Source organism: Gossypium hirsutum, chromosome A12 (assembly GCF_007990345.1).
Source record: "Gossypium hirsutum isolate 1008001.06 chromosome A12, Gossypium_hirsutum_v2.1, whole genome shotgun sequence".
Lineage (NCBI taxonomy): Eukaryota > Viridiplantae > Streptophyta > Magnoliopsida > Malvales > Malvaceae > Gossypium > Gossypium hirsutum.
The window spans coordinates 102,977,238-103,003,710 of record NC_053435.1 but is presented as its reverse complement, the minus strand read 5'-3'; the positions used below and the strand labels follow the sequence as shown (position 1 = coordinate 103,003,710).

The 26,473-nt window shown below is 29.3% G+C and overlaps 2 protein-coding genes across 4 annotated transcripts; both read right to left on the bottom strand.

The window, feature by feature from the left end:
• Nucleotides 1–857: 857 nt before the first annotated feature.
• On the bottom strand, nucleotides 858–2,218 carry LOC121211115 (FCS-Like Zinc finger 2). Of its 2 annotated transcripts, none has more exons than XM_041083415.1 (2): nucleotides 1,683–2,218; nucleotides 858–1,515 (listed from the first exon to the last, which is right to left on the bottom strand). In XM_041083415.1, the coding sequence occupies exons 1-2, from the start codon at nucleotides 2,015–2,017 to the stop codon at nucleotides 1,329–1,331; spliced, it is 522 nt and encodes a 173-aa protein (XP_040939349.1). In that variant the 5' UTR covers nucleotides 2,018–2,218; the 3' UTR covers nucleotides 858–1,328. The 2 variants fall into 2 exon arrangements, with proteins under 2 accessions (XP_040939349.1, XP_040939350.1); XM_041083416.1 differs by having other exon boundaries at nucleotides 1,689–2,199.
• A 19,083-nt stretch (nucleotides 2,219–21,301) lies between these two features.
• Nucleotides 21,302–23,165, bottom strand: LOC107946710 (BOI-related E3 ubiquitin-protein ligase 1). 2 transcript variants are annotated; one of them, XM_016881147.2, is made up of 3 exons: nucleotides 22,611–23,165; nucleotides 22,119–22,527; nucleotides 21,302–22,012 (listed from the first exon to the last, which is right to left on the bottom strand). In XM_016881147.2, the coding sequence occupies exons 1-3, from the start codon at nucleotides 22,655–22,657 to the stop codon at nucleotides 21,476–21,478; spliced, it is 993 nt and encodes a 330-aa protein (XP_016736636.2). In that variant the 5' UTR covers nucleotides 22,658–23,165; the 3' UTR covers nucleotides 21,302–21,475. The 2 variants fall into 2 exon arrangements, with proteins under 2 accessions (XP_016736636.2, XP_016736635.2); XM_016881146.2 differs by having other exon boundaries at nucleotides 22,119–22,530; nucleotides 22,611–23,065.
• Nucleotides 23,166–26,473: the final 3,308 nt, after the last annotated feature.

The following is a 26,473-nucleotide window of genomic DNA, read 5'->3' as shown; positions in this document are numbered from 1 at the left end:
ATTTTGTACATCCTCACATTGTCTTGAAACTTAAAAAGAGTATGTCCATTACCTTACATGACACCTTAAACTTGATTAGATTAAAATTAAATCAAATAAATGAATGAATTGCGAGATCCAATTAAAATAATTCTGGCTACATGTTTTTTGACTAGATTTACTATGAAAATAAAGGCATCATGGCAGGCCATTTGGATTCATGGACTTGTATATCATTAATCCCTTGGGTTGGCCCCTACAAGAATCCATGTTATTTTTACCTTTAGAGTTCATTTTAGACCCTCTTAAATGTAAAGCCCAACCCTAAATTCCTCGCTATCAGCTCTTTGGTGTGATGATACTAAATGTTTAGTCTTATGTCCATAACTCAAAACAATGGCTCCAATCACTTCTGGTTGAACTGCGATTACTTAAAAATCATCACCATTTACCCCCTTTAGCCTTGTTCAATAATCATCTCGACCTCTGGCCTTTAGTTCATCAATTCCCACACAGATCTTTGGTACTGGTCTCTAGAAATCTCAACCCATTTCCCCATTCTTCAAAATTCCAACATAAAAGTAAAAAAATGTGCTTTACACATCCAATACAATTAGGTCCAAAATGGTCCGAAAAGGTAGAAAGAAGAAATTCCAATTGATGATGAAGCCTCAGCCATTGTTTCCCTGGTGGGAACTCTGGCTGTGGCAGTGACACCCACCAGTTCTGATATAGGAAGCAATGCTTTTTTACCAGAAAAAGTAACCCACTTTTTCCTTCTTTCTCCATATTCCCACTTCACCCTTTCAACTTAAGATGCCTCAATAGGGAAAAAAAGATGAGCAAGTGCAATAACAAATAACCTTAACAATGAAATAGAAAATCAAAATTAACAGCTTTTTCAATAAGTTCCATTTATGTCATTTTCATTAAACATTAGTGATACTGAAAATAGAAATGAAAAAAAAAAACAGTTCTCATCATTCTTCGTGATGCATTAACATTTCTTAAGAACCCCAAAAAAATAAAATCTAATCAGTAATTAACCCCCAAAAAACCCCAAAAAGAAAAAGGGAGCCATATCATAGAGTAGATCCTGGGCAGGCTAATTTCATATCCTCATATAGATATAACATTCACAGAGCTAAAACTATAGCAGTATGTTTTATAAAGGGTATAACAAACCACTCAAAATATAGATTTCTTCATCCTCTCCTCTCTCCTTGGCCCTTTTCTTCATTAATGATCTCCATCACCTTTCTCTTCTCTTCTTTATTTTTTTTGAACTATTCATATATATATATATAGATATATAGATATGTTTTTGTTTATTTCCTTTGTGGTGTGATTTAAGCAGCTGCAACTGTGCTAGTTCGAATAGAGTAACCTTGAGCTTCATTCGGAGATGTAGACTCCCTTTGGCCCTTTTTTCTCATAGCTTTCACTGAGGAAGAAAGGTTCATGTTCTTTTCTTTAGCTTCATCTATCTCGATTTGTTCTTGTCTGCAATCTTCACTGCAGAAAGGTGTGTCCCCTCTGCAAAAAAACCAAACACCAATCAGCAAAAACCAAATCTGTCTACTAGACTTATAAGAAAATTTTTAAAGGGGAAAATTCATTAAGCAAATATGCATAGAAAGATCCAATCGACCTTCCCAAAATTCTGATCTTTCTTTCTAAGAGACTGAAAATTAAGGATGAACCTGTACATGAAGATGTCACGGTTACACCCAAGAGGCTTCTTGCAAAGAAAGCAAACATCCAAGAAATAGGGTTGATGAACGTCTTCAAATCTGGCATCATAAAAGCGAGCAGGCCTCGGAGAAGAAACTGAACCAGAAGAAGATGACGAAGAAAAAGACGATAGATTCCTCAAACTACTCCTTCTAGAGTAACAAAGAGGTCTTGAAAGAAACCCATTTTGGTTAACCTTTTGGTAATGGCTTCCTGAATATCCAGCCTCCATATCTACAATGGAAGCCAATCCATCATCTTCTTGGATGAAACAAGTCCTCCTTGAAGGTCCTGAAGACTCCATTTGTATTTTCTCTCTGTTGGAGAAATAACGGCTTGGCCTTTAGGGATTCTTGAAGGAAATCGGAAAATGAAAGGGTGAAGAGAAGGAAGAAGACGAGTGGGGGAAGAAATTAAGGGTAGAGTTTTATAGGGGGAGAGGCTTTGTTCTTTGTTGGGAGGGAAAATACCTTAAAAGAAATTATAAACAGTGGCAGGTTTTAGGAGTCCGTGCAAGTGAATCCATTGGCTCAAAATACCTGCATCTCCAAGTTTGTGATTATTTCCGGTTATTGCCATTCATTTAGATTTATAATTACTATGATGCCATTGGGTTGAGAAATTTTTTTTAAAAATCCTAGAAATTTTCTAGAAATAGTTAGATACTAGGGGAAACAATACACAACTGCAATAAATCATAGAATTATGAAAATATTTTATGAATAATTTAAAATTTTCTGGTAAAGCTAATTAAAAGAATTTGATCTAATAATACATAATTAAATAGGTTTATTGCATAAAAATAGTAAATATTAATTATAATTCCACTATCTTTAATTTAAATAGATATATATACATATAATTTTCAGATTTTTCTCAACGGTTAAGAACTATTATTTTTCATATAATCATCTCCCATTCCCCAATATAATGTATTGTTTTTTAATAAAGACATCATCTCTTAAATTTTTAAAAAAATTGCTTGTATAAATATACAATAAAAATATTAGAAAAATAAATTTTACTTAAATAGTAGTGCAAGTTTGCGGTGAAATTAATATGAAGCAAAATGGCAAATGGGTGATTTGGGGAAGAAGAGAGGGGTAGAAGAAGAAAATGGGTAGTCTCGTGTTATGGACTAAAAATCTTCGAAGACAAAGCCCCACACTCCATATTCTAACGTTACGTCAATATCTGAGGCAGACACCACGCTAGTCCACTGCGCGTTAACGTAACGACTACACCGCCATATTCTCGGCTCCTCTTTTGCTCTGCGTTGTGGGTGCTCTCTCTCTCTCCAAACACTACTTCAAAAGGTCCAAACTTAAAATTTGCTTTTTAATTTTTTTCCTATTTGTCCCTCTTCATTAAAAGATTTATTGAGAATCAATAATTTTTCATTTAGTTCCCTTTTGGTAAATAGCAAAATGCTCTCAAAAATTGAGTAAGAATAATATTTTTTTAATTAATCGTTGATAAATCTTACCTGTTTTTTGAGGGGGGGCAAGCATGCCATGTTCATGTGAGCAAAGGTGAAGAAAAAAATATCTTGGGGGGGGTGTGGATGTAGGGCAATTTTTGGATTCCAAGCAAAGGTTACTTAAAAGGGTATGATCTTATAGTTTATTTTTAAGCCTTGATCATGTCATATGCTGTAATTGTATGCCAAGTTTAATCCCTTAAACAAACACTATTTTGAATTTGTTTCGTATCATAACTAGTTGCAACATTACAACTATAATCCAAAATGTAACATGCCCCACTTTCACTAAAGTTGGGAAAATTCATAACATTTCAATTTTTTCTTTTTTTGGGCAAAATCGAAAAAAAAGAAGTCTTAAAGTTTAAAAGAGTACAATCTAATCATTAAGAAAAAAAAGAAGAAAGCATTGCAACTTGCAAGTAATGAGTAGTGGGTTAGACCCACGCGCCATAAATGAGAATATGACTTGTCTTTAACTTCCAAGAAGCCCTCCAACTGTACTTTGTACTACACACTAAACTCCCCCTTTTTAAAATAATTTCTTAAAAATAAAATAATTATAGTTAATTTATTTTACAAAAAAAAAGGGAATTTCACGGTATCCTCACCGCCTCTCCTTTCACTCAACCTCTTAATAACGTCATTCTTTGGGCTTTTACTTAAATTATTTTATTTATATTATTTTTTGGGTCATAATTATTTTGTCGTTTTCATGACCCATTCTCTTTCCAACTCCACGGGGGACCCACCTCCCAAAAACCTATCGAAAGTAGGGACCACGCGTTCCATACTCTTCCTTTTATTTTTTTATCATTGATAATGATGATTATGAATGATGCCATCCATGCCATGGTTTTTTTTGGCCTTTGATGTCCTATTGTGATAGGAGCCTCTCCTTGAAATAATTTATTTTTTAAAAAAGCTAAATTAAATAATATCATAAATTATTTAATTGCCAGTTGTTTTCCATTTTCGTTTTCATTTGGAATCAAGTATTGTTGAATTCTTTTTTATGCTATATAGCAAAATCAATACCAATCAATTTACATAAAAATTGAACCAAAAAAAATCTTACAAAAATATTTAATACCATTTCATAAGAAAAAAGAACAAATCACTCATAGACAAAGTCATATATACATTTCTTCTCCAATCAATTGTACATTGAAAATAGTTTTTTTTTTAGTAAAGAAGAATAGACCATTATTATTTTAAACGCTAAAAAAGTCTTATAGCATGGACAGGTGTTTACCCGGTATTTTACCCCTTATTTATCTCACCGGTCAAACTCAAATGTTATTTATTTACATTTTTTAAAATTAACTTATTTTATTTACATTTAACATTTTGGATAAATTTGAAGAAAATGTAGATTTAGAAAAATCAGTTAATTTTGGAAATAAATATAAAACGCATCTTGCAATAAGTATATTCTCTTGACGTGTTTGAAAACACATTCTATAAAATGTATTCTTTTAATAACTTAACATATTAATTTTTTTGTTAAATGGTTAAATATTGGTAATTTTGTCCTTAATTTTCAAGTTTAATTCTTTTCCTATTTACATTTAAATTTTTTTGTTTTACATTTTTAATATTTAATTAATAAAAAAATTGTTTTCAAATTTTTTAATTCATCTTTTTAATTAATAACTTAGTTATTAATATATAATAAAAATTAATTTTAATTTTATAATATTAAAATTTACTATACTTACAAGAGAAAATAAATATTTAATATATAGAAAAATATATCAAACAAATAACTTAAAAATAAAATATATTTAACACTAATAAATATATAATTTCATTATAGAATTGACATATTATTAATTTATAGGTATAAATAAATGAGTTATTAATTAAAAATATTTTTAACATAATGATATATATAAAACATATTTATATAATATAATTACATGCTTATTATTTTATTTATATAAAAAAGAGTTATTAATTAAAGAGACTAATTAAAAAATTTGAAAATAATATATTTATTAATTATTAATTGAATTTTAAAAAAAAGTTTAAAACAACATTAAATAGAAAAAACAAAGGTTCCAAAATCAACATATATTGCTAATTTACCCTTAACATATCTATATTATTATTAAAAAATTTGAGTTTAAACCTTATTTGATACTGTTTGATTGAAATGTTAAGTAGAACTTTTGGAATTTTAAATCTTGATGATTGAGCTTCACTTGGGTAATTATAAGAATAAATTAATTTGAATTATCATTTAATTAATTAAGTATTTGTAATGGAAAGAAATTTATTTATATCAGTGTAAAATTAAATGATTTTATAATTTTTTGTAATTATTAATTTTAACAATTTAACTTTCATATTTCATATATCGTTCATATGGATCATTCATCTCAAATTTGACATAAATTCAAAAATTTTAATTTTGATTTTTGTAAAAAGAAATTTTCAATCATTCAATGAATATTCATATATATACTTTTTTTAGATCTATATGATAAATATATATAATCAATTTGAAAATTTCCATGCATAATAAATATAAATCTATCTATAAATTTATTAATTAAATCATTAAAATATTAATAATATAAAAAATTATAGAAAAATTATTTTAAATAATAATTTTGATAATGATTAACAATATATACGCTTAAAAACTTATTTTAATGACATAAATTCAATGGAAATAACATAGATTTCAAATGTAAAATAAAGTAGAAGATGATATCAGTAATTTAAAATTTAAAATTTTATTATTACTGGTTAGCTTTTGAAAAAGATATTGTAAGAATTTTATTAAATTTGTTCGGTACACGACGAAAAATAAAAGGTGAAAATAATAAAAACAATAAAAAAAGTGCTAAACAACAAGAAAAGGAATGCATGATGTGGGTCATTACTTTAACGTCGGCACTTGTTCCGAGGTTTTTGTTTCTCCAACCACAGGTAGTGCCCGAATATCCCGGTTAACCCCGCCACTCTGCCCGTGATTTTGCACTGTACACGTGTGGCCTATGTTTCTCACCACCACACCACTAACATCTCCTCTTTCCTTCCACGTGGCACTCAATACGCAACCAAATTTTTTATTTTTTGCCTACTCAGTAATCAGTATGCAGAGGCAGATGGGTATTCAATTTTTGACGGTGCCAAGAGCAGTGATCTGCTACGCCATAATGTTATGTTATCGCTTCGTGAATTCTAAAAACCATGACGTGGTTCAGATTGCATCAACGATAAATGCCCTTTCCGATCTTCTGGAACCGGGCAACTTACTCATCGTTGACGATCGGGTTTTCGTTTTCAATGGGCTGACCCGAAACCTTTAGACCCTGATAAAAGGAAAGAGGAATTACCTAGTGCTTTTTAATTTCATAATTTTATTTTTATTATCTGATTTAAAATTTAAATTTTTATTTATTTGAGTTAGACCATTTTAATTTTTAAATCAAAACTCGAAATATTAAAATATTATATATTTAAATTTAATAAGATTTATTATTATTATCTATTGAACTTTAATTTTTTAAATATAATTTTTTTTAAATTCAAATAGTATAATGCCCATAAACATATTTAAATTTAAATCAAAGAAAAATATGATTATTTCAAATTTATGGTGAAGTAACTTTTTGAGACATCATGACACAGATATTACTGTTACATTATCATATGATTCGCATTTTCTTTTATAAGGTACCCAAGGTAAGATTTATTCAAAGATGAAATTTGAGATTAATCGAAGAAGTTAAAATGAAATTTAAAAAAACAGGTGAGTATTTAATGTGATTTTAAGACACAAGTATCGAAAAAGGAAAGCACAGATTTTGGTAAGAGGAAAGGGGGCAGGGGGGTAGGTTTCCAGAGCTTGACTTCTAATTGAAAAAAGAAAAACAGCAGTAGAGAGGATGCATGGAGCAAGAGAAATAGGGTTCCCATACCTTTAGGTTTCCTAGCATTCAATTTCAGACGACTTTCTTCTGATTTTTACTTAAATGTTTCAAAATCTTCCTTAATTTTCCCTCTCCATCTCACAGTTTAGCTTTCAACGTTCACTGTGACCATGGCATAGGACAAGTCTCGTATAAGTCTATCGATTAGATGATAATCATTTAGCTTATGAGATTTAGTCTAATTTCAAGAACTGTTGGAGAAGTTTGTCAAATTAAAACTTGGTTGGCCTGATAATGAAGATACAACAACATAGACTATTTTTAGTAAATGTGAGAATCATATCTTGTAGATTTGATTTGATATGATGTAATTTTGTAAATTCCCAAAATTAAGGTATAGGCTAATTTCGTCCGTCAATGTAATTTGATCTTGACTATTGGTTTTGGGAGAGCTCAACTATAAATAGAGAGCCTTCTCTTTATTTGTAAATCATCTATTGTAAGTTGAATTCTTAAGAGTAATAGAAATCTTTGAGCATTTATTTAAACAATTTTTGTGTGTTATTTCGTGGCTTTCTGTTGTTCTTTTGTAACTTCTTTTGGCACAATTGATTCCACTATACAAATCAATATCTTAAAGGGATTCTAAAAGAATTCTCACTTTTGGGAGTAAAAGTTGATTTAGGCAAGTTTAAAGTGAACGGATCGCCTAAAGCTACATAGATAGCAAGACGAAAAATCTAGCCTTGTGACACTAGAATCAATATCAAATATGTGCTTCTAGAGTTAGAAATAATTTAATTTTCTTTAAAAAAAATATAATTCTCCTAAAATTAAGATAACTTTTTGTTGACTGAATCATACATTAAAATTTTGTAATTAAAATGAGATTACAATATTTGAATTTTTAATATTTCAAATGTCTTGTAATGTTAAATTTTTAAATCGTATAGAGTATAATTTCATATTTAAAATTTCCATTACGAAGCAAAACCTTGATTCTCATAAACATTAACAATTTTATTTTAAGAAACAAACTCAAACTGGTTTTTTCTTTCAAAACTCAAATTTCTTAGAGTCGTTGGGAGCCCCAGACCGCATTAAGTAATACAAAAGAAAACTTAGAGGTTTATATTGTAAATTTTAGGTTACTAAAGTCTCTAAAATAAACACTTACAAACCATATAAGTAAACTAAGTTTAATGGTTGTTCAATTGAAGATCAATGTGTAATAAAATTTAGTTTCTTTAAGCTACTGTGATTTTATGAAGAATTTAAGCCTAAAATATGTTGAACTTATAAAAATAAAAATTTTATAATAAGGACAATTTAATAAAATTTGCTCTTTGGTAATTATATATTTTGTTTACGTTTCAATTAAATAAGTTAAACAAGTTAATCTTATATTTCACCTGTAATTTTATATTCTTGTAAATTTATTATAAAACGTAATTTAAAAATCAGAAAATCAAACGCACCTTATAAAATGAGTAAATACAAATAATTAATTTAAATATTAACTATTTTCATTAATAAATAACAAAGTATGCAATTCAAGCATTGTTTGACAATCTATGGAAAAGAAATTCAATTCTTTGAAAACCAATAATTTCAACAATTTGATTATTTAAATGTTAAAAACATTTGATGAAATTTTTTCATTGAAAATCATACGATAAGATAAATATATAAAATATGACATATCATTTAATGAAGAATACATTCCATCTATTTATACATTTGTTTTTTTTTTCTTTTATATTATATATTATCTTTTTAAATTACAAATCAATTCATGATAGTTTAAGTTAATTATTTTTGTATAACAAATAAAATAATTTAAGTTATTGAATTATTATTAGCTTACAAAACAATTAAGTGTTGGTGGTTATTTATATTGATTCCAATTATTGAAACAAAGTTGAATAACATAAATATATAGAAGATTGAAGATTGAGCAACCCTCACATGCATAGGAAGTGCAGATATTATCTCAAGTGCATAAAGATACAAAGGGGATTTGATTCCAATGACATGACAATCTCCCATATTTTAAATCAATGACTTTATGATAAAGTGGACTCGTTTTTTTCTTGTTCAACTTTGTGCATCATAATTAAACCCGCCATCACATCATATCAATTTGTTTTAATTGGATTCACATTGACTATTAATAAATAAATAAAAATAATTATGTAAACCAGTTACTTTTTTAATAAATTAATTACCACTCACCAGATATATTCAAAATCTCAATTGTCTTGTAGGGGTAAATTGACAAATAATAATAATATGAATTTGCATTTCCATATAATTCTTTTATAACCAAAGAAACTCAATTGTGGGTGCCGTTGGAACAACCCCTAGATTGTAGTTGATAGTAGGACCACCTAATTAACTTCACCAAATCTGTCTTTCACTCGCTCCCCCACTTTGATTCTACCTTTTCCGATACTCTTCTAATATTTTTTGTATTTATTTTTATTAAAAAAAAACACATGTTTTAAAACGCTTTCTCAAGCTTAAACCAGTAATGGAGAAAAGAAAAAAAAACGAGAGTTTGGTAGCAAAGAGAGTAACATGAAGATAAATGAAAGCCCTAAATTGAAAACAGAGCTAATATGGATATTTAGGTTAAAATATGTAACCAGTTCCTAATTCTTTTCAAAATTTGAAATTTAATTCTTATGTTTTTATTTTTAAAAATTTAGTTTATATTGCGCTTAATTAACATGTTTTTATTATTTATTTTAATTACTTCCGGACATGAATTTTACTTAATTTGGTACTTAATTGATCAATTTCTATGTAATTACAAATGTTGTCTTATGTGTTGAAAAATAAGTGGATTGTACAAATTATTTGACACAAGAGCTTGAGTTTAACGTAGAATAAGAATAATTTAGAATTAGTTTATTATTATTTTTATTAAAATTTTATGTGATTTTAAATTTGCCTCCTTTTTCGTGTTGTATAAGTGTCATACATCATCAATGAATAATAACACAACACATCATTATTAAATAAAACAAAAAATATAGAAGACTTGTAAATAAATTATAATAATTTTTTAAACATAATTAAACATTAATTGTAATTATTATAAATAAATATTAATACCTCTCGAATTTAGAATATTAGATTTAAGGGTTTAAGTTTGGGATTTTAATTATTATTTATAATTAATTATTACCTAATTATGTTTAAATGAAATATTAATATTTTTTATTTAATGATAAAATATTATATTATTATTCATTAATAGTCAATTAGTAGACCTATTTATAGGTCGGGCCACCCGACCAGGCTTAAAGGCCCGCTCAAAATGTGGGAGTGTTTGAATAAAAATATAGGCCCTAAAAATAGGTTTGGACAAAAAAATAAGGTTTGTTAAAAAAAAGGGCTGGGCCTCGGGTAAGGCATTTTTGGCCTTGAGCCTGAATTCACTAAAGGACAAAAAAAATTATGATTTTTTTAATGTTATTTTTTGTTGTTTTCTTCCCATTTTGCTACCATTTTTATTATTACTGTACTACTATTTTGATATTATTGTTTGAATATTACATAAAACTTGTTTTATTGCTAATTTTGTTATTATTTTAGAGGCATTGTTAATTTTGTTATTATTTTAAAGACATTTACTTATTAAGTTGCATCTATCTTAGTGTTGTTTAAGTATACATATTTTTTAAAATTTATTTTTAATTTGTTGGAAAATATTTATTTTGATGTTTTTAGTATTTTTGATGTATTATATATATTTTAAAATTATATAAAAATAATATAAAAAATTAATACGGCCAGGTCGAGCCTGAGTTTTAGTATTTTTATTCGAGCCAGGTTTGAGCAAAATTTTAAACTAATTTTTCGGGCCAAGCTAGGCCCAGACCTAACAAACTGCTCAACCTAACCCATGAACACCTCTATTCGTAAGACTTATGTACTGATAATGCATCAAATCTTCTCCTTTTATATTTACATATTATTACTATCCCTTATATTGTTTTAAGCGTGAAACTAAAGAAGGTGCATGGTGAAATCTTCACTTTTCTATATAAATTAGCTCTTAAATTGGCCATTAATATTTTATCTGGATCACATTGATCTCAATATTAATATCCGTTACACAAGTCAATTTTTATGATTAATACTATTATTTTTTAAAGGTTTAATATATAGATTAGCTCTTGAATTTAATAATTTTTTTTAAAATAAGTCATACAACTAATTAAAAATTACTAATTGAAATTAATTTACAGCTAACTCGTAGACTAAAATATAATGAAAAATAATACTTCTTTTAATTAAAAGTACACAATTAAGTTATTTAAAATTGAAATGATATTTTTTGGTAGAAGATTCTTTGTCATATAAAAATAATTATTAGTGACAAATATAGTGCTTCCTCAATCAATTCCCAATGTCTCTTTCAGGAGAAAAAAAATGGTAAAGTTGACTTGTTTGCTTTTTATTTATTTATTAACATTTATTGAAAAGTCAATAATCAATAATGTTTTGTACTAAAAAAAAAAAGTAAAACGTATTGTTCAATTAATGATGCATGGTTTTATAATTTACTAAATTTATTTCCAAGAAATCAAGGAAAATTTGCATATTAAATAAACACAGTGCTTCTTTCTCTTATTAGAGTTTACATCTAATGGAAAACTTATACAGATTATTAAATTATCAGTTGAGTTTTTTCATTTAACACATCAATGTTACTAAATTTTAGAAGAATAATATGCATTATCATGGTCAGGTGTAAAACAAATATTTACATTAAGTATTTTTAAAAAAAATAAAAATCATATACAATAAATGTGAAAAAATAGAGAACGAAAATTTCAATTCTTTTTATTTATTTTACCTTTAAAATTTTAAAAGTTACATTTATCAAATAGTTGAATCATATTTTTATATTTAATTTTAAGAAATATACCAACCAAATTATATTATTTAAATTCAATATCTAATTTTTTTAGCACTTAATTTTTCAATTTATGAAACAACACCTTTGTTGGAATTGTTAATAGACTTTTTATATACAATCAGCCTTCTTTATAACAATCATCTGATATAACAACATTTCGCTATAACAGTCAAGTTTCTTCAGTTTCTAGAAGAAATGATTTTTTATGTTTTATTTTAATCCTCTATAATAACTTTTCACTTATAATAGTAACATCCATAGTTATGAAATACACTATTTATTAGACTGGTTTTTTTATAACAACATATAGTCTAAATTTTTAATTAAAATTATAGTTATCTCTTATAAGCAAACATATTAATTATCATTTATTAAATGAAAATTATCTTAATTAAAATGTTATTTCACTAAAATGATTAAATTTCACGTGAAGAAATATAATAATCATATTTTATTAATTGAAAATAATCTTTAATAAGTGGAATTCAAGAAACTATTAAGTTCCTAATTAAATATTCTAATATGAATTTGAAACATTATAAACTTAAAAGTTGATTATTTGAATTTAGTAACTTGGTATAAATTAATGAATTCAATTTGATAACTCATATTGATTAATTGAACTTATTAGATTTATTATTTTTATAATTAATAAATTGAAAGAATGTAAAATAAAATATACATAGCAATAATATATGCATCTATTATACACATTGTAATTTTGTTATTTTGATTCTCATTTTTTTTTATTTAATTATAAATTTTATGATAAGACTATATTACTATAATCACATATTATTATAAATATAATAATAGAATAAAACGGTATAATAGTAAGGTAGTGGTTAACATTTAGGCATGTGATTTATTACTTGTAGAGCGTAAAAAATCTGATTCTAGGCTCTAACAACGACAAAGATCTAACCACGTGGAACGATATAAAAGTCCCACGTGTGCTTCCAATGCAGCAGGCATGTTCTGAAACGTGAATCTATTATTTTTTCACTTTCATTGTTCTTTTGGTTTATTCATTTTTCTTTGTTTTGTGGAACTTTAAGGTGGCATCCGAAAGTAAGTCCTTTTGCATCTTGTTTTCTTGCAATATTTTAATTTGTCGGCCTGCTTTTTTAAGGACTCTTATATATAATATGTAAAAGTAAGGGTTTATTTTTAATTAAGCTTGATTATTTTAAGTATTATTTTTAGAAGTATGTTTTGAGTTTGGGGGGTGGCTTTTGCTTCTGTTCTTCAATAAAGCATAACAATGGGACAAGAATAAAGCAAAAAAAAAAAATAGTCTCTCTCTTGTTTTTTTGCTTTTGATTAGGCATGAGGTGAAGCCCACAGCCACTTTGATTAACGAAGAGCCCATTTTTCAAAGCAAGTGGTTCTTAAAAGTACGCACCAAATTCACCATAATGGCCTACCCTTTTGGCCCAAAAGCTAATTAGGTTAGCTCTAGCTAAAAAGCCTTTTATATTCAAAGTTATAACTTTTTACATTGTTACTATCAAAATGAGATTAGTAGTAAGACATTATTTATCAAAGAGAATGAAGAATTAATTCTTAGAGATGATATTGTTAAAAAAAAAATAGGCATAAATTTCGACATAGAAAATACAATGTATATAATATAACATAGTCTTAAAGACATTGAGTTTTTGCCGAGTAAACCATAGAAATTAATTAGAATAAATGTTCTCAGTGCATTTGATTATTAAATGATTTATAATACAATTGTGGCTCAATGATTTGAGTTCCAGTATAAATTGAATTATATTAATAATTAAGATTTATATTTACTATAATATAAGATTTTATGTAATTTAAACTCTTTTTTATTTTGTTGATGGAGTTTTAATTCGATGAGTATCAATATTTTTATTCGTGCAAGAGAATATAAGCTAGGGGCAAAGTTGAAAATTTATTTTGGGGTGAAATTAAATTGTATATATTTTATGATAGTAAAAATGTAATTTCACTATTTTAATGGTCTATATCTTTATAAGTTTTAAAAGATTAAATTAATTTTTTAAATCATTTTTTAGGGAGTCAAAGTGCAATTTTACCATTACTAATTTAAAATTTTATCAATTCTAAAGGGCCTAAATGGAATTTTTTCATTTTGGGGGGCCGAGGTCCTTGTCAGCCTTTAGTTTCAACCCCGTAATAGCCTGATTTTCAGTGGTGTTGGAAACGATAGTTTTGGAATCCATTTTCGTAGTAGAAGTCCTTAAATATTATATTTAATATATTTACGAGGTTAGTGTTAAAGTTTGTTAAAGTTTGGTCCCTTAATTTTGGTGAATTAATAATTAATTAAGGTACAATGATTAAATTATAAAAGTTTATCGTTATAGATTTTTAAATAGTCAAAGGACCAACTGAGTAAATAAAACATTTTAAATTATTCAAACGGTGGTGGATGCTATTCAAAATCCACTTAATTAATTGTTTAGTTAATTAAGATTTAATTCATTATTATGATTAATTAAACTTTAATTACAAGTATAAAAGCTAAAATAATAAAGAAAGGAAAACCTAAGTGAAGTTCAAGCTATTCGGTTTTTAAAAGGTAAGTTCAATTTAGTTTTTTTCTTGTAATATTTATATTTTAAGGTCTTTGGAGCTTGATTTAACTAATTCATGTACCAATTTGTAAAACTGTTAAAGTTTTTAAAAGATTCCATTGATAAGTTTTTGAAGAAATAGGTTTTAAATTGATAGATTTTAAGCTTAGATGTGAAAAACGACTAGATTGTAAAGCAGTAAATTTTCAATTTTGTCTAAAAGGACCAAAGTGTAAAAATTAAGTATTTAATGTGAAATTTCTGTAATTTTTTATAGTAGAAGGTCCTAAAAAGATGTAATTGAGATCGATTTCAAAATTGAAGTTGAAAATTGAAAGATTGTTATTTAATATTTCATTTTTAGGCACTAAATTAAATAAAATGTAAAACTTATGGGAATCCGAAAAATGTAATTAAACCGGGTCATTCATGTTATGGGATGATATAAAAGTGTTTGATGTTGATAAATTAAATTAAATAATTGAATAGATTAGGGATTGAACCAAACCGGGGATAATTATGGAAAAGATAAAATTATTGATTAATCCTTAAAGATTCAGTTATTTGTCGTTTTGACCAGGAAAGTTTATATGGCATGATTGTATTAAATTGTTATGTATTTGGATTATGAATATGTGTATATTTGGTTGAAAATTGGATTGTTTGCGATTTGGTACAAAATGTGAGATTTAGACTAAATTGTAATGAAATGTATATATATATGTGTGTGTGTGTGTGTGTTGAAAATGTCCTGGTGAACTTGGTAAAGGTTTTGTACACATTTTAATGATTGTTTACCGATGATAACTAAGATCTAGCATTTGTTGTGGAATCGAAGCTATATGTGACACATGTTTAGCTTGGACTAGTAACTTGATGTCATTTTATAGACAGGTAACCTGATGTTAGGTTATAGGTTTAGCTTGGATTGGTAACCTTATAGTATATTTTCAACTTGGCCAAACAATTGAACGTGTCATTAAAGGTTTCGTAACCTAACATGAATATGTATTCACCTCGGGTGAGCAATTATTGTACTAGAGATACCTATGTAGCCAAATACGTTTACTAGAGTTCATCGGGCTAAATAACTAATGGGAAGAAAAATAGAAAATGAATTAACATTTGATTGATGTTTGAATGAATAAATGTGGAATTGAATAAGAGTATGATACAAAGATATTGATTTTGAAATGGATTGAATTGGTATATGTTTAAATCATATTACAGTTGATTTATATGCTAAGCTTACCTTGTTGTTATATGGTTGCCAACTTGTCAAGTTAAATAGATTATGGTATTAAATTTTAAATTGAGATAAGTTGTTTAATGCATATAAACTTACTAAGCATCATATATGTTTACCCCGTCTGTTTTCCCTTTTCTTTTTAGATCATCTTCTCGTGGAACGTGTCAAGTCGGACCAACTAAAAGCTCACACTCTTCTATCATTGAACCGATAGATATTTAATCGTTTTGGACCCTTAATGTTGTGGCATGTGTCTAGGTGTTTTGATGTGTAAAAATTATTATGTTATGAACTTGGTATATGTAAGCAGATGCTGTCTTGATATATGGTTTGATATGCTTGATTTAGCAATGGTTGATACCTAATGAAATGGCATGTTGTGGTTGACATACTTTAGGATATATGGGATAAGAAATGTCATGTTCATGAGTTGACTTGGTACATGTAATGTTAGTGAATGGATTGTTGAATTGGTATGCCCTAATGGTATTGAAATGTTTAAACTTAGTTGATGATTTAGAATTGAATGATTAGTTTAAAGATTGGATTAGTTATTGAGCTTGTTTGTCATGTTTTGATATGTTTTGAGTTAAGTTAATACTTATTGCATAATTGGTATAGTTTGGTTGGAAGACTTGAAATAGATACCAAATGGTTTATTTTTATCAAAAATAGAGTCCATGTCCCAAAGAGCAACCTTCCTCGTCGTAAAGTTGGTCGACAGTGTGTAACATCGTGGCGTCGAGTGGTCTGAGGCCACAATGTGACAAACTGTTTGGTGATGTCTCGACGTAGAGGAAGTGACGTCACGACGTCAGCCTTAAGATTTTGAAACTTTACAATTTGGTCCTATTTCATGCTCGAGTCAATAAAAAAGTTTTCGTAAACTCGATTAAGGCTCGGATTTAATTGTGTTTCCAAATGTGAATGTGTTTAAGATATGGTTGAATGTTTGGAGGATTTATTTACTGTAAATTTGACGGTAGTTGTTCCGGCAACGATTGTAACATTTCGTAGCTCAGACCCGGTAATCAGGTCGGGCGAGGGGTGTTAGTTGTTCTGGCAATGATTGTAACATTTAGTAGCTTAGACCCGGCAATCAGGTCGGGCAAGGGGTGTTATAGTCCCTGGTATGAGTTCAAGTGCGTTGAAACACATTTATCCTCCTATTTAAGGGTTTGGAATGTGTTATGGCTAGTTATAGGTAAAAATGGGGCTGTTGTGTGCTTACTGTTAGTGAGCCATTGTACGTGGAATAATAACGTTGAACCTTGAGTGGTGAACATACGTTTTCGTTGGTGAGGTCTTGAAAGTTTAAATCCGTAAATGGGGTTTCCCCACAGCTAACAAAATTGAAGTGTCAAATTCTGTACTGAAAAGCATGCATCCTTAGTCATAAAGGGTTCCAAAATATGCAAAATGGATCGTTCCTTCATGTCCCTGTTTTTTGTCAAACTGCCATCCCCATTGAGCATCGTATCCCAATAGCAATACAGCTTGTACTCGTTTAGTTGCTTTAATAAAAAAAAGAAGAAGCTTCGTATGTATTTTCCTTGCATATTTACAGCAAAATCGAAACAATAGAAAAGTCCATTTACTCCATCAAAGATGACTGTGCTGGTTTATGACAACAAGAATGGGACAAACGATGCCAATGACATTTCATATATAGTGATCAAAACCGTCCAGAACAAGGGACAAATTTTTTTGCGTTCCCACTTCAATAAATAAAAATAAAATTAATTGAAAACGAGGTATGTGTGTTCCTTTCGTGGACTGCCTATGTTTCAATGAGCTGGGTCACTCACTAGGTTTGGTATATATCAAGTCTTTTTTATCATTTTGCAGGGGTGTGGTTGTTGAGTGAGGACCATGTAGCCCTCTTTAACAAGGCATTGGGGGGGGGGGGGCACTGCTGCAACTCTTATAATTTCATTGTCCTCTACGTTTGCCCCCATTTGACAGCCCTTGAGTTTCATTCAAAACAAGTTGGAATCATATGGATAAAAAGTAGTGAAAAATCAAGGCAAAGGAAACTTGTTTTTTGGTGTAGTTGAGGGGAATTAATTGATTAATAAAAATTTTCTCTTTTATTCACTTCAAAGTTCAAACAGCTTTGAAAAATACCCCCATTTTGCATCGGACAATGCAATGTGATGGGCATGTGATGAGGCACAACCAGATTCCAGCTTATCTTCTGCTTGTTAGATACGCAGTCAAAGTTGCCTCTGATCCAATCTTAAACTGCACTTAGCTTCATTATTATATTCAAAGTTTAATTACTTCCAAAATATCAAATTCACTGATAATTATCATATATATATGCAGTAGTTGGTAATAAGGTAAAAGTTTGGGTCTATCATAAGTCCATCATATTGTAAGAAAGCATCTGCTCTGCAAGAATTTCAAAGGCAAAAAGGAGATAATTTCTCCATTCATGAACTTGGATTTTTTTTCACATTTGAAATTTAACCCTTTTTTTTATTTTAAAGAATTTATCAACTCTACTTTTTGGATATAAAAAATATAAGCCTAATTATTAACACGTAACACCGTTAAAATTTTTATGTTAAATTTAGTTTCATTGTAATATTATTATTTTTGTTACATACCTATCAAACGAATATTGTATTATTCAAAATGTTATACTAATGAATTTAATAAAAAGAAACTCTGATTATGTTAACAATTGGATTTAAAATTTAAAATTTTAGAAGCAAAGGGATTGAATTTTAAATATAGGAAGAAGACTTGTGTGAAATTTTAACCAGGAGGTGTTGCCTAATTATTAAATTAGAGAAGGTTATTGAACAAATGAATCCTGATTCCCTCCAATTCCTTAACAGGTTTAGCTTGAAACTAAATCAATCTTAACTTGTAACTTTATTGATTTTATTTGGGTTAATATCTTATATAGTTCATGCAATTTATGAGTTTCTTTTAATGGTACCTCTAATTTTAAGATATATAACTATCTAAACTATTCTTCTGCATTATCAATTGTCCATGTATATGATTATTGTGTGAGCTACTCTCCACAATATATATTTAAAAAATCAATATAATAAAAAATACTTTTGCTTCTTTCTTAAATCTCACAAGCAGTATATAGAATGTAATTAATGTACATCATTACCTTTAATGTTGGAGCGCTGTGGTTGCATGGCATACACTTCAACTTCATGTAGCAAAATGTCATATAAATTGATAGATTCAAATGAAAAGAAGGGACTGCATCCGCAATTTTGCATATGGTTAATTACATTTACTCTTTTAACTTTTAATTCATCCAGCAGTAATTTTTGACACAAATTCCTCCTTCTTAGAAAGCTACAGTAATACTAGCAAATATTATTTATCTGTATGGATTTGAGGGATTTGCCTCCAAAAGGCAATAATGAAAGGCATTATCTTATATAGTGGTAGTTGATGTGTGTAATGGAGACATTGAGCAGCTAGCTCAGCAACACATGGACTGACACCACTCCTCGCTTCTCTTCTTTCAATTGGATCCCATCATACCATGGTGCTTCAATATTTTATTTTTATCAAGTAAAATACAAAGAATTAAATAATTACAAGTATAACAGATAAGAGTTGGTACAATTCGACCTAAAACCTACGTACCTATGGTAGAATTCGAAGACTCACGTATATAATTACATATGATGAATCTCAAATTTGAATAGTTAATATTCAGGATCTTTTCTTTTGTCAATAGAAACAAAACTTCCTCATTAGTTGTCAAAATTTGTTGTTATTTTTTTTTACTTTACAGATTTAATATCTACAACTTTAATTCGATTAATTTTAATTTATATATTTATTAAATTTTAAAAATTTAATCATGATTCAAATCGTAGTAATTAAATTCATTAAGTGAAATCCTGCTATTAGTCTCGTATATTTGTAAGTCCAAGGCAAATCTGAAGGAGGCATGTAGGACATTGGACCCTCCTCAAATGAAAAAAATGCTATCTATGTTTTCGATAAGATAATTAAATCAAAAATTAATTAATGATAAAATTGACTTTGACCCCTAAAAAAGAAAAAAAAATATGTTTAATCCTTTCAAAAATGATGTAATAATAAATTAATACATTATAAAATTATATTTTGATTTCTCAAAATTTTATTATTCAATTTCGACCCCTAAAAATATTTTTGAATTTGCCCTTGATGGAAGTGATGAATTTAGTTGATATTCTCCAATTTGATAATTTTTAACGTGAAAATGATAACTTAACATACAATTACACACATATGACAATAAATTTGTAGCATAATATTTTAAAAATAGTATAATTCAGCTTAATAAATTTAACCACTATTATTTAAAAAATATATGGACAAAAATTAATAATATTAAAGAATAAATACTAAATCTACGAATTACTTATGCTAGATGATCTAATTGTAGATTTTAATCCTTTTTTATTACAACAAATTTGAAGGACTGGGTGGCATCGGACTCGAACTTAATCTTTGATGCCTAAAGTGATTTCATCCACGATTGTGCTTCAATTTTGAATCATATGTTATTGTTTGGTCAAATTTTATTATTAGTCCCTGTTCTTTTGCAGAAATTATAAATTTAATCCTGTACTCTAATTTGGTCAATGCTGGTGCATGTATTTTTTGAATTGATTGATTTTAGCTCCTATATTTTCAATTTTTTAATATTAGTCTTGACCGAAACAGTAGTAGCTCAAATTATTTGGTTAAATTCTATCATTAGTTTGTACTATGGCATAAGATTCTAAATTTAATTCATGTTATCCAAGTCAATTATTCTTACTCCCTGTACTTTTTGAACTTCAAAATTTTAGTCTTGATGTAAACAACCACCATTAAATTAGTTTATAGTCCTTTTTTAAGTAATATGTAGATCTTAATCCAATAGCAAGGTGATATCGTCAAGAATGAGCAAAATTTAATTTGACTCAAAATTTTATCAAAGTCTTTTACTTCCCTTCCCCCAAACCTCTCAAAACTTTTCTCCTTTTACTTTCCTTCCCCTAGATATGGCATTACAATGTGATAATTTATTTGTTGCATAAATTTTTTTAAAATAAAACATAACTTAATTTTATGAATTTAGTTTGTCTAATTAAGATTGAATGACCAAATCATCTTACGCATAGCACAAGGACTAATAAAATAATTTAACCCAATTAATTATACGTTTTACTCGTTTTGCTTCTTAATGTTTCTAAATATTATTTATCGTGTTCCCAACATATTGAAGAATAATGAAAAAAAAACAACATAATTAAGTTTATTTTAAATTGATTATTTTTGTAAGCAATTATTTAAAGAAAATAGTTGAAGTAATGGTTATTGACATTTTTAATATTCTTTTGGTTTATGAATAAATGATGCTAATATTTTAGTTTGAATAATTTGTCGGACGAAATTAGTGATATTATATATGTATAACCTCTGAACTTGTTCTACCATTTGTTCATATACAAAAAATTTATCTTAGATTTATTGAAATTTCTTTATGAACCAAATATAAACTTTGATTAAAAATGTAAAACTTATTATCATAATCAAGGTTTATACTATTTGATTTTCTTTCTTTTTTCCAAATTGTTTTTCCCCCCCTTTTTTTTTTAATCTGGACTTTAAAAAAAAAATTCAAGAAAGAAAAGCCTCGACGCTAGAATTCCTGGCGGTGAGGCAAAGCGGGCAGGCTTGCGCCACTCGATCACACTCTGTACACAAGCATAGATGCCGACACGGCAGCAGCACCATCGACGCCAGACGTTTCCGACACGCCTTGCATGCCGGACCCCATGAAGCCACCACCCGGTCCGGGTCCACGTAAGCCGACTCGGCGTCCACCGCTTGCCCTTCACCGCACTTTACCCCCTCCTCCCCTCTCCTGCTGTCGTGCATCGAGACGGCAGCCCCTCCGCTCATTATAGCCTGTTGAAGCTGCGCTTGTAATGAAGCCGCCGTAGCCTCCTGTGCCCGGGCTTTCGCCTGCCAAACCTGCGCCTCCACGTTAAGTTGCGCCACGCGTGTCTCCAACTCTGCGTTCCGCTGCTTTGCTTTCTCAACTTCCGCCTCTTTATCCCTTAATCTCCTCGCCACCGATTCTTCCGCTGCCCCCAGTAGCGCACGGAAGTGCCTATGTCTTTTCTCCGCTAACGTACGCCGCAATGCCTCCCCCTTTAATCCATAACAAACGAACCCCCCCCAAAAAAAAAAATAATAAAATGTCACTACATTTTTCCCTAACAAAAGAAAACCAATTCAAGAAAGAAAACTCTGGTACCTGGGCTTGAAGAAATTGGTCTAGTTCTTCTCTCTGGCGTTTGATTTGGGTAGCCAATTCATCAGATATTATAGACAGAAAAGCAGTGGAGCTGGAAACGAGATTTTGATGTTGGTGTTCATAACTTTGGTTTTGGTTTTGGTGCAAGTGTTGTTGGTCCCCAAAAGATAAGCAGAGCCCCGTGGAGACTACATTTGGTCTTTGGAGTTGAGAAAGCTCTATGAATTGAGGCGGTTGCGTTTGCAAAGAAAATGAATTCACGGGCGCTGTTGTTGCTACCGCTGCCATTTCTCTTCCTCTTTTCCTTGGATTATTATTGTTGTTGCTGCTGTTAAAGAACATATGGGATTGATCAACATAAACCCCTCCCCCTTGTTGTTGCAACGAAAACTCATGCCCTTCTTGTCCACTTCTATAAAAAAAAATACCCCAGAAAAGATAAATAAATAGATGAGAAATCATATGAAGAGGCAGAGAGATAAAAAGACAAACCTGTTTAAGAGGAGGACATTGGAAGGATACTGAGCTTGAACGGCCATTACAGCAATGTGATTGTGAAGGGAAAGCAATCAAGTTTGAAGAAGATAAGAAAGAAAGAATGAATGAATGAAGCAATCAAAGAATGGATGATAAAAGCTGATCAACAACAAGAGAATAGATCACCCTTCTTCTAATTTTCTTGTTTCTTTAATTTGGTTTCTCACCACCAACATTTTGGCTTTGCCTTTGTTTGATATGGTTTCTTTTCTTTTGATATATAGGGAGAAGAGAGATGGAAATGGAAATGAAAAAGAATCAGTCCAAGAGAGAGACACCTATTTCTGCTCTTTCTTTCTTTCTTTTTTTCTTTTGTTTTTTTGGTGGACTTTGCTTTCGCTTGTTGTTCGCGTGGGGTTTGGCTTTACTTCTCACTCTCACCCTCTCCTGTTTGTCTTTCATTTCAATTTCACACTTCCCACTTAATACTCTTTTGCCCTTTATTGTTATTCCTAATTAAATCACTAATTACTAATAACATTTTTTAATTAAAACCCATTCAATTTGGGAAAAAAACATTGGTAAAAGGAATATATACATATATATATGTATTAAGTAGTAAGTTGAAAGTTGGTGAGCGCAGAGCAGTAGAGGGGACTGCAGGTCTCTGCCGCTACCGCTGCCGCTGGGATTGGTTATGTTTGTTTATAGATGGCCCATCCATCTGTATTTTCGTCAGCCTTTCTTTTTCATTTTCCCTCTATTTTTTACATTTCCACATTTTCCATTTTTATTTTCCTACCCATTTTCATCTTTTACTTGTCAATATTTTATATTTTTTCCCCGTTTGAGAGATAGTTAAAAACTCAGCCAATTTTTTCTATTCTCTTTAATAGGATTCAAACTTTGAATTTCAATTATATTGATTCAGTGCAAGAGAGTTTGATTTCGATTTCGAGAAAAATCACCTAATTTCAATTATGAATATTTTTTTTGCTTATCAAATAGAGAAGAGAAAAGAAAATGGAAGATATATCATCACTGACCTAATTGATTGGGGGGGGGTGTTGGTTGGGTTTTCTTTATTTTGTTGTGATCAAAATGTTGGTGTTAAATCACGAGTTTCTTTAAACACCGCTATGTCATAGTCTCCCAACAAGTTCTTACACTTTATGATATAATTTTTAAACACAATAAAATCATTACAAATTTCCCAATATATTAGTGGAGATCTCTATCAATTCAATATATTATATCAAACAATTAATTCGATTCCATTAAAGAAACACTCATTTTCATTTTTAGGAACAGAAATATAACCCCAATTTTTATTTATTTAAAATAGGTTCATCTTGTATAGCAAAAAGTGTATACATACAGCCTAGGTAATGTAAAAGAAAAATGAAAATCTGTGTAAAAACAAAAGATACTCTGGAATGGGTGATCTTCTCCAAAACCAAGAAGGGTATTTTAACTTTAATTGACGGAGGAAGTGACAATGAAAGGCTAAAAAGAAGGCATTGGATTTACAAAAGAAAAAAAAGGAAAATGTGAAGGAGAGTGCTTGGGAATCACTCGGATGTTGTATATTTGTATTTGCCCTTTGGTCACCATAGTCGGCTACTCATTATCATCCAATCATCTTAATATTCCTATGGGTTTTTCTTTTTATTCTTACCTTTGTTTGGTCTATTAGTAAAAAGCTTCCTATTTTTAAATACAGTCACACTTCTAAATTTTATTAATATTAAAAATATTTATTTAATTGAAATCAGGAGGTGAAAGATAAAAAAATAAAAATGAAAATTTCAATTTCCTTCTCTACCTCTTAGTAACACTGAGCTGCACGGCATTTGCATCTCACATCCAACTCATGAGTCATTGTTTTCTTCTACCTTCTCAACAGTACGGTGTCGGTTTGTATGTTTAAATTACATTAATGTATTGAAATATTAAAATATATTGAGTGATATTAATACTATATCCTTTTATCATACCATTAGAATAATATGCAGGAAATATAGAGTTACAGATAAAATGGGGCTTTCGAGGTTACTGAAGACTTAATCGAAGCCAATCGGTTTGATTTGGATGGAATTGTATGAAACCAATGTCTTCATTAAATCAAATTAGAGCAGCAGGCCAAATCATTTGAGACCTCACACCTTTTGTTTTGTTATATAGTTTTGTAGTAGGTTCAAATTTACTCTAAACCCCTATTTTTATTTTCTTTTTAGTTTTACAACCAATCAACACTTTTGACTCATTAATGATGTAGAGAATTTCATCAAATCCACCTAAATTAAGTAGAATCATCTACAATTAATATTAAACTAGAAGATGGACTGACATGACTAAGAACCTAAATTCAAAATTTTCTATTAACAACAGTTTAGATCTACCCCTTAAACAGCTCCCGTATGAATATTAAAATGGAGGCAGTTTCTGTATTGTGGTATTCATGGGATAAAAACTTGGCAAGCTTTGATGTGAATAATCATTTCCAAGAAGTATCATGAAATCAGGCACATTTTCTTGGCTTCAAGACAATGCCAACTTTACTTTCTTTAATGCTGATTCAACCATTCCCATTCATTTTCCCCTTGTCCCACACAAAAACTAATTTATTTTTTATTAAAAAAAAAAAAAGGTTTTCTTGTTTATTTTCCTCCCTTTCCCATACTTTCTTTGCACTTAACAAATATAATTCCTTGGGCATTGTTTCCTTTTTACATTGGCATTTGGCACCATCAACTCCACCACTTCCCAACAGTCTTACCCACTACTCCATGCCTTTCTTCACCATCTAAATCACTGCCCAATTCCATCCTACATATATTTCAACCCTTCAACTATATATATATTCTCCCTTATTTTATTTGTCATTTTTCATGTCCCTATATGTACAATAATTAACCCTTCACTCTTAATTAATTTAGTGATCTACCCCTAATGCCTTCACCAAAAGTAAAATGATATTCATTTTTCTTTTCATTGAATTCTAAACATGGGTAATTGGATGTAACTTTATTAAAAGGGATGAAAAAGTTTTGAATAAGTGCTAGTAATCTATAACCTACCACAATAATTACAAGATCAGCATAACATGCAATAAAACAATATAGTATATTATCTTATTATTCATGGGTTTGTTATGAACTAACAATGAGAGGAAATGGAGGATTAGTGATCTAATGTTTATTGTCATGAATTGACACCTAACTCAAGCTAATTGGATCACCCATCTTTAATTGGTTGATGAGATTATTGTAAAGGGGAAAGACAGAGAGAGAGACTGACTTAGAAAATAAACAATTTCCAAGCTAATTTAAACCCACACAAGAAGAGGTAAAGGGATTGTGGTGGGATACTTGAAACTATTTTAGGCTTATTCTCTATGCTATGGAATTTTGATTTAATTAATTAAGTATTCGTTAAATACCAAAGTTCGATTCTTATTTTGATGTATAAAAAGAATGGATATTATACTTGATGATAAAGTGAGTAGCTAGGAAGGAGCTGGGTAAGGGGATGGTGCAATAATTTAAGAGAGTGATGAAAGGACAATGGCATCTCTTGTTTGGAGGTATAATGGCACTCACAAGAAAAAAGGGGAAATGAGGGAAGCGATAACATACGATAGGAGTGGGGGCTTTTGCATTTGCTGCGAAAGAATCAAAACTTTCACTGCAAAACCAAACTTCTTCCGCTCTCTACATTCATTGTGGGCACACTTTCAGTGTCATATCTAATCCACTCTAGGCCCCATTCGTATGGGATTCTATTTTTATATATATATATATATATATCTCATTTTTAACTATATTTGTTTTCACATATATATTGGTTTTAGCCTCTCTCTTTTTTTTTTAATCCAA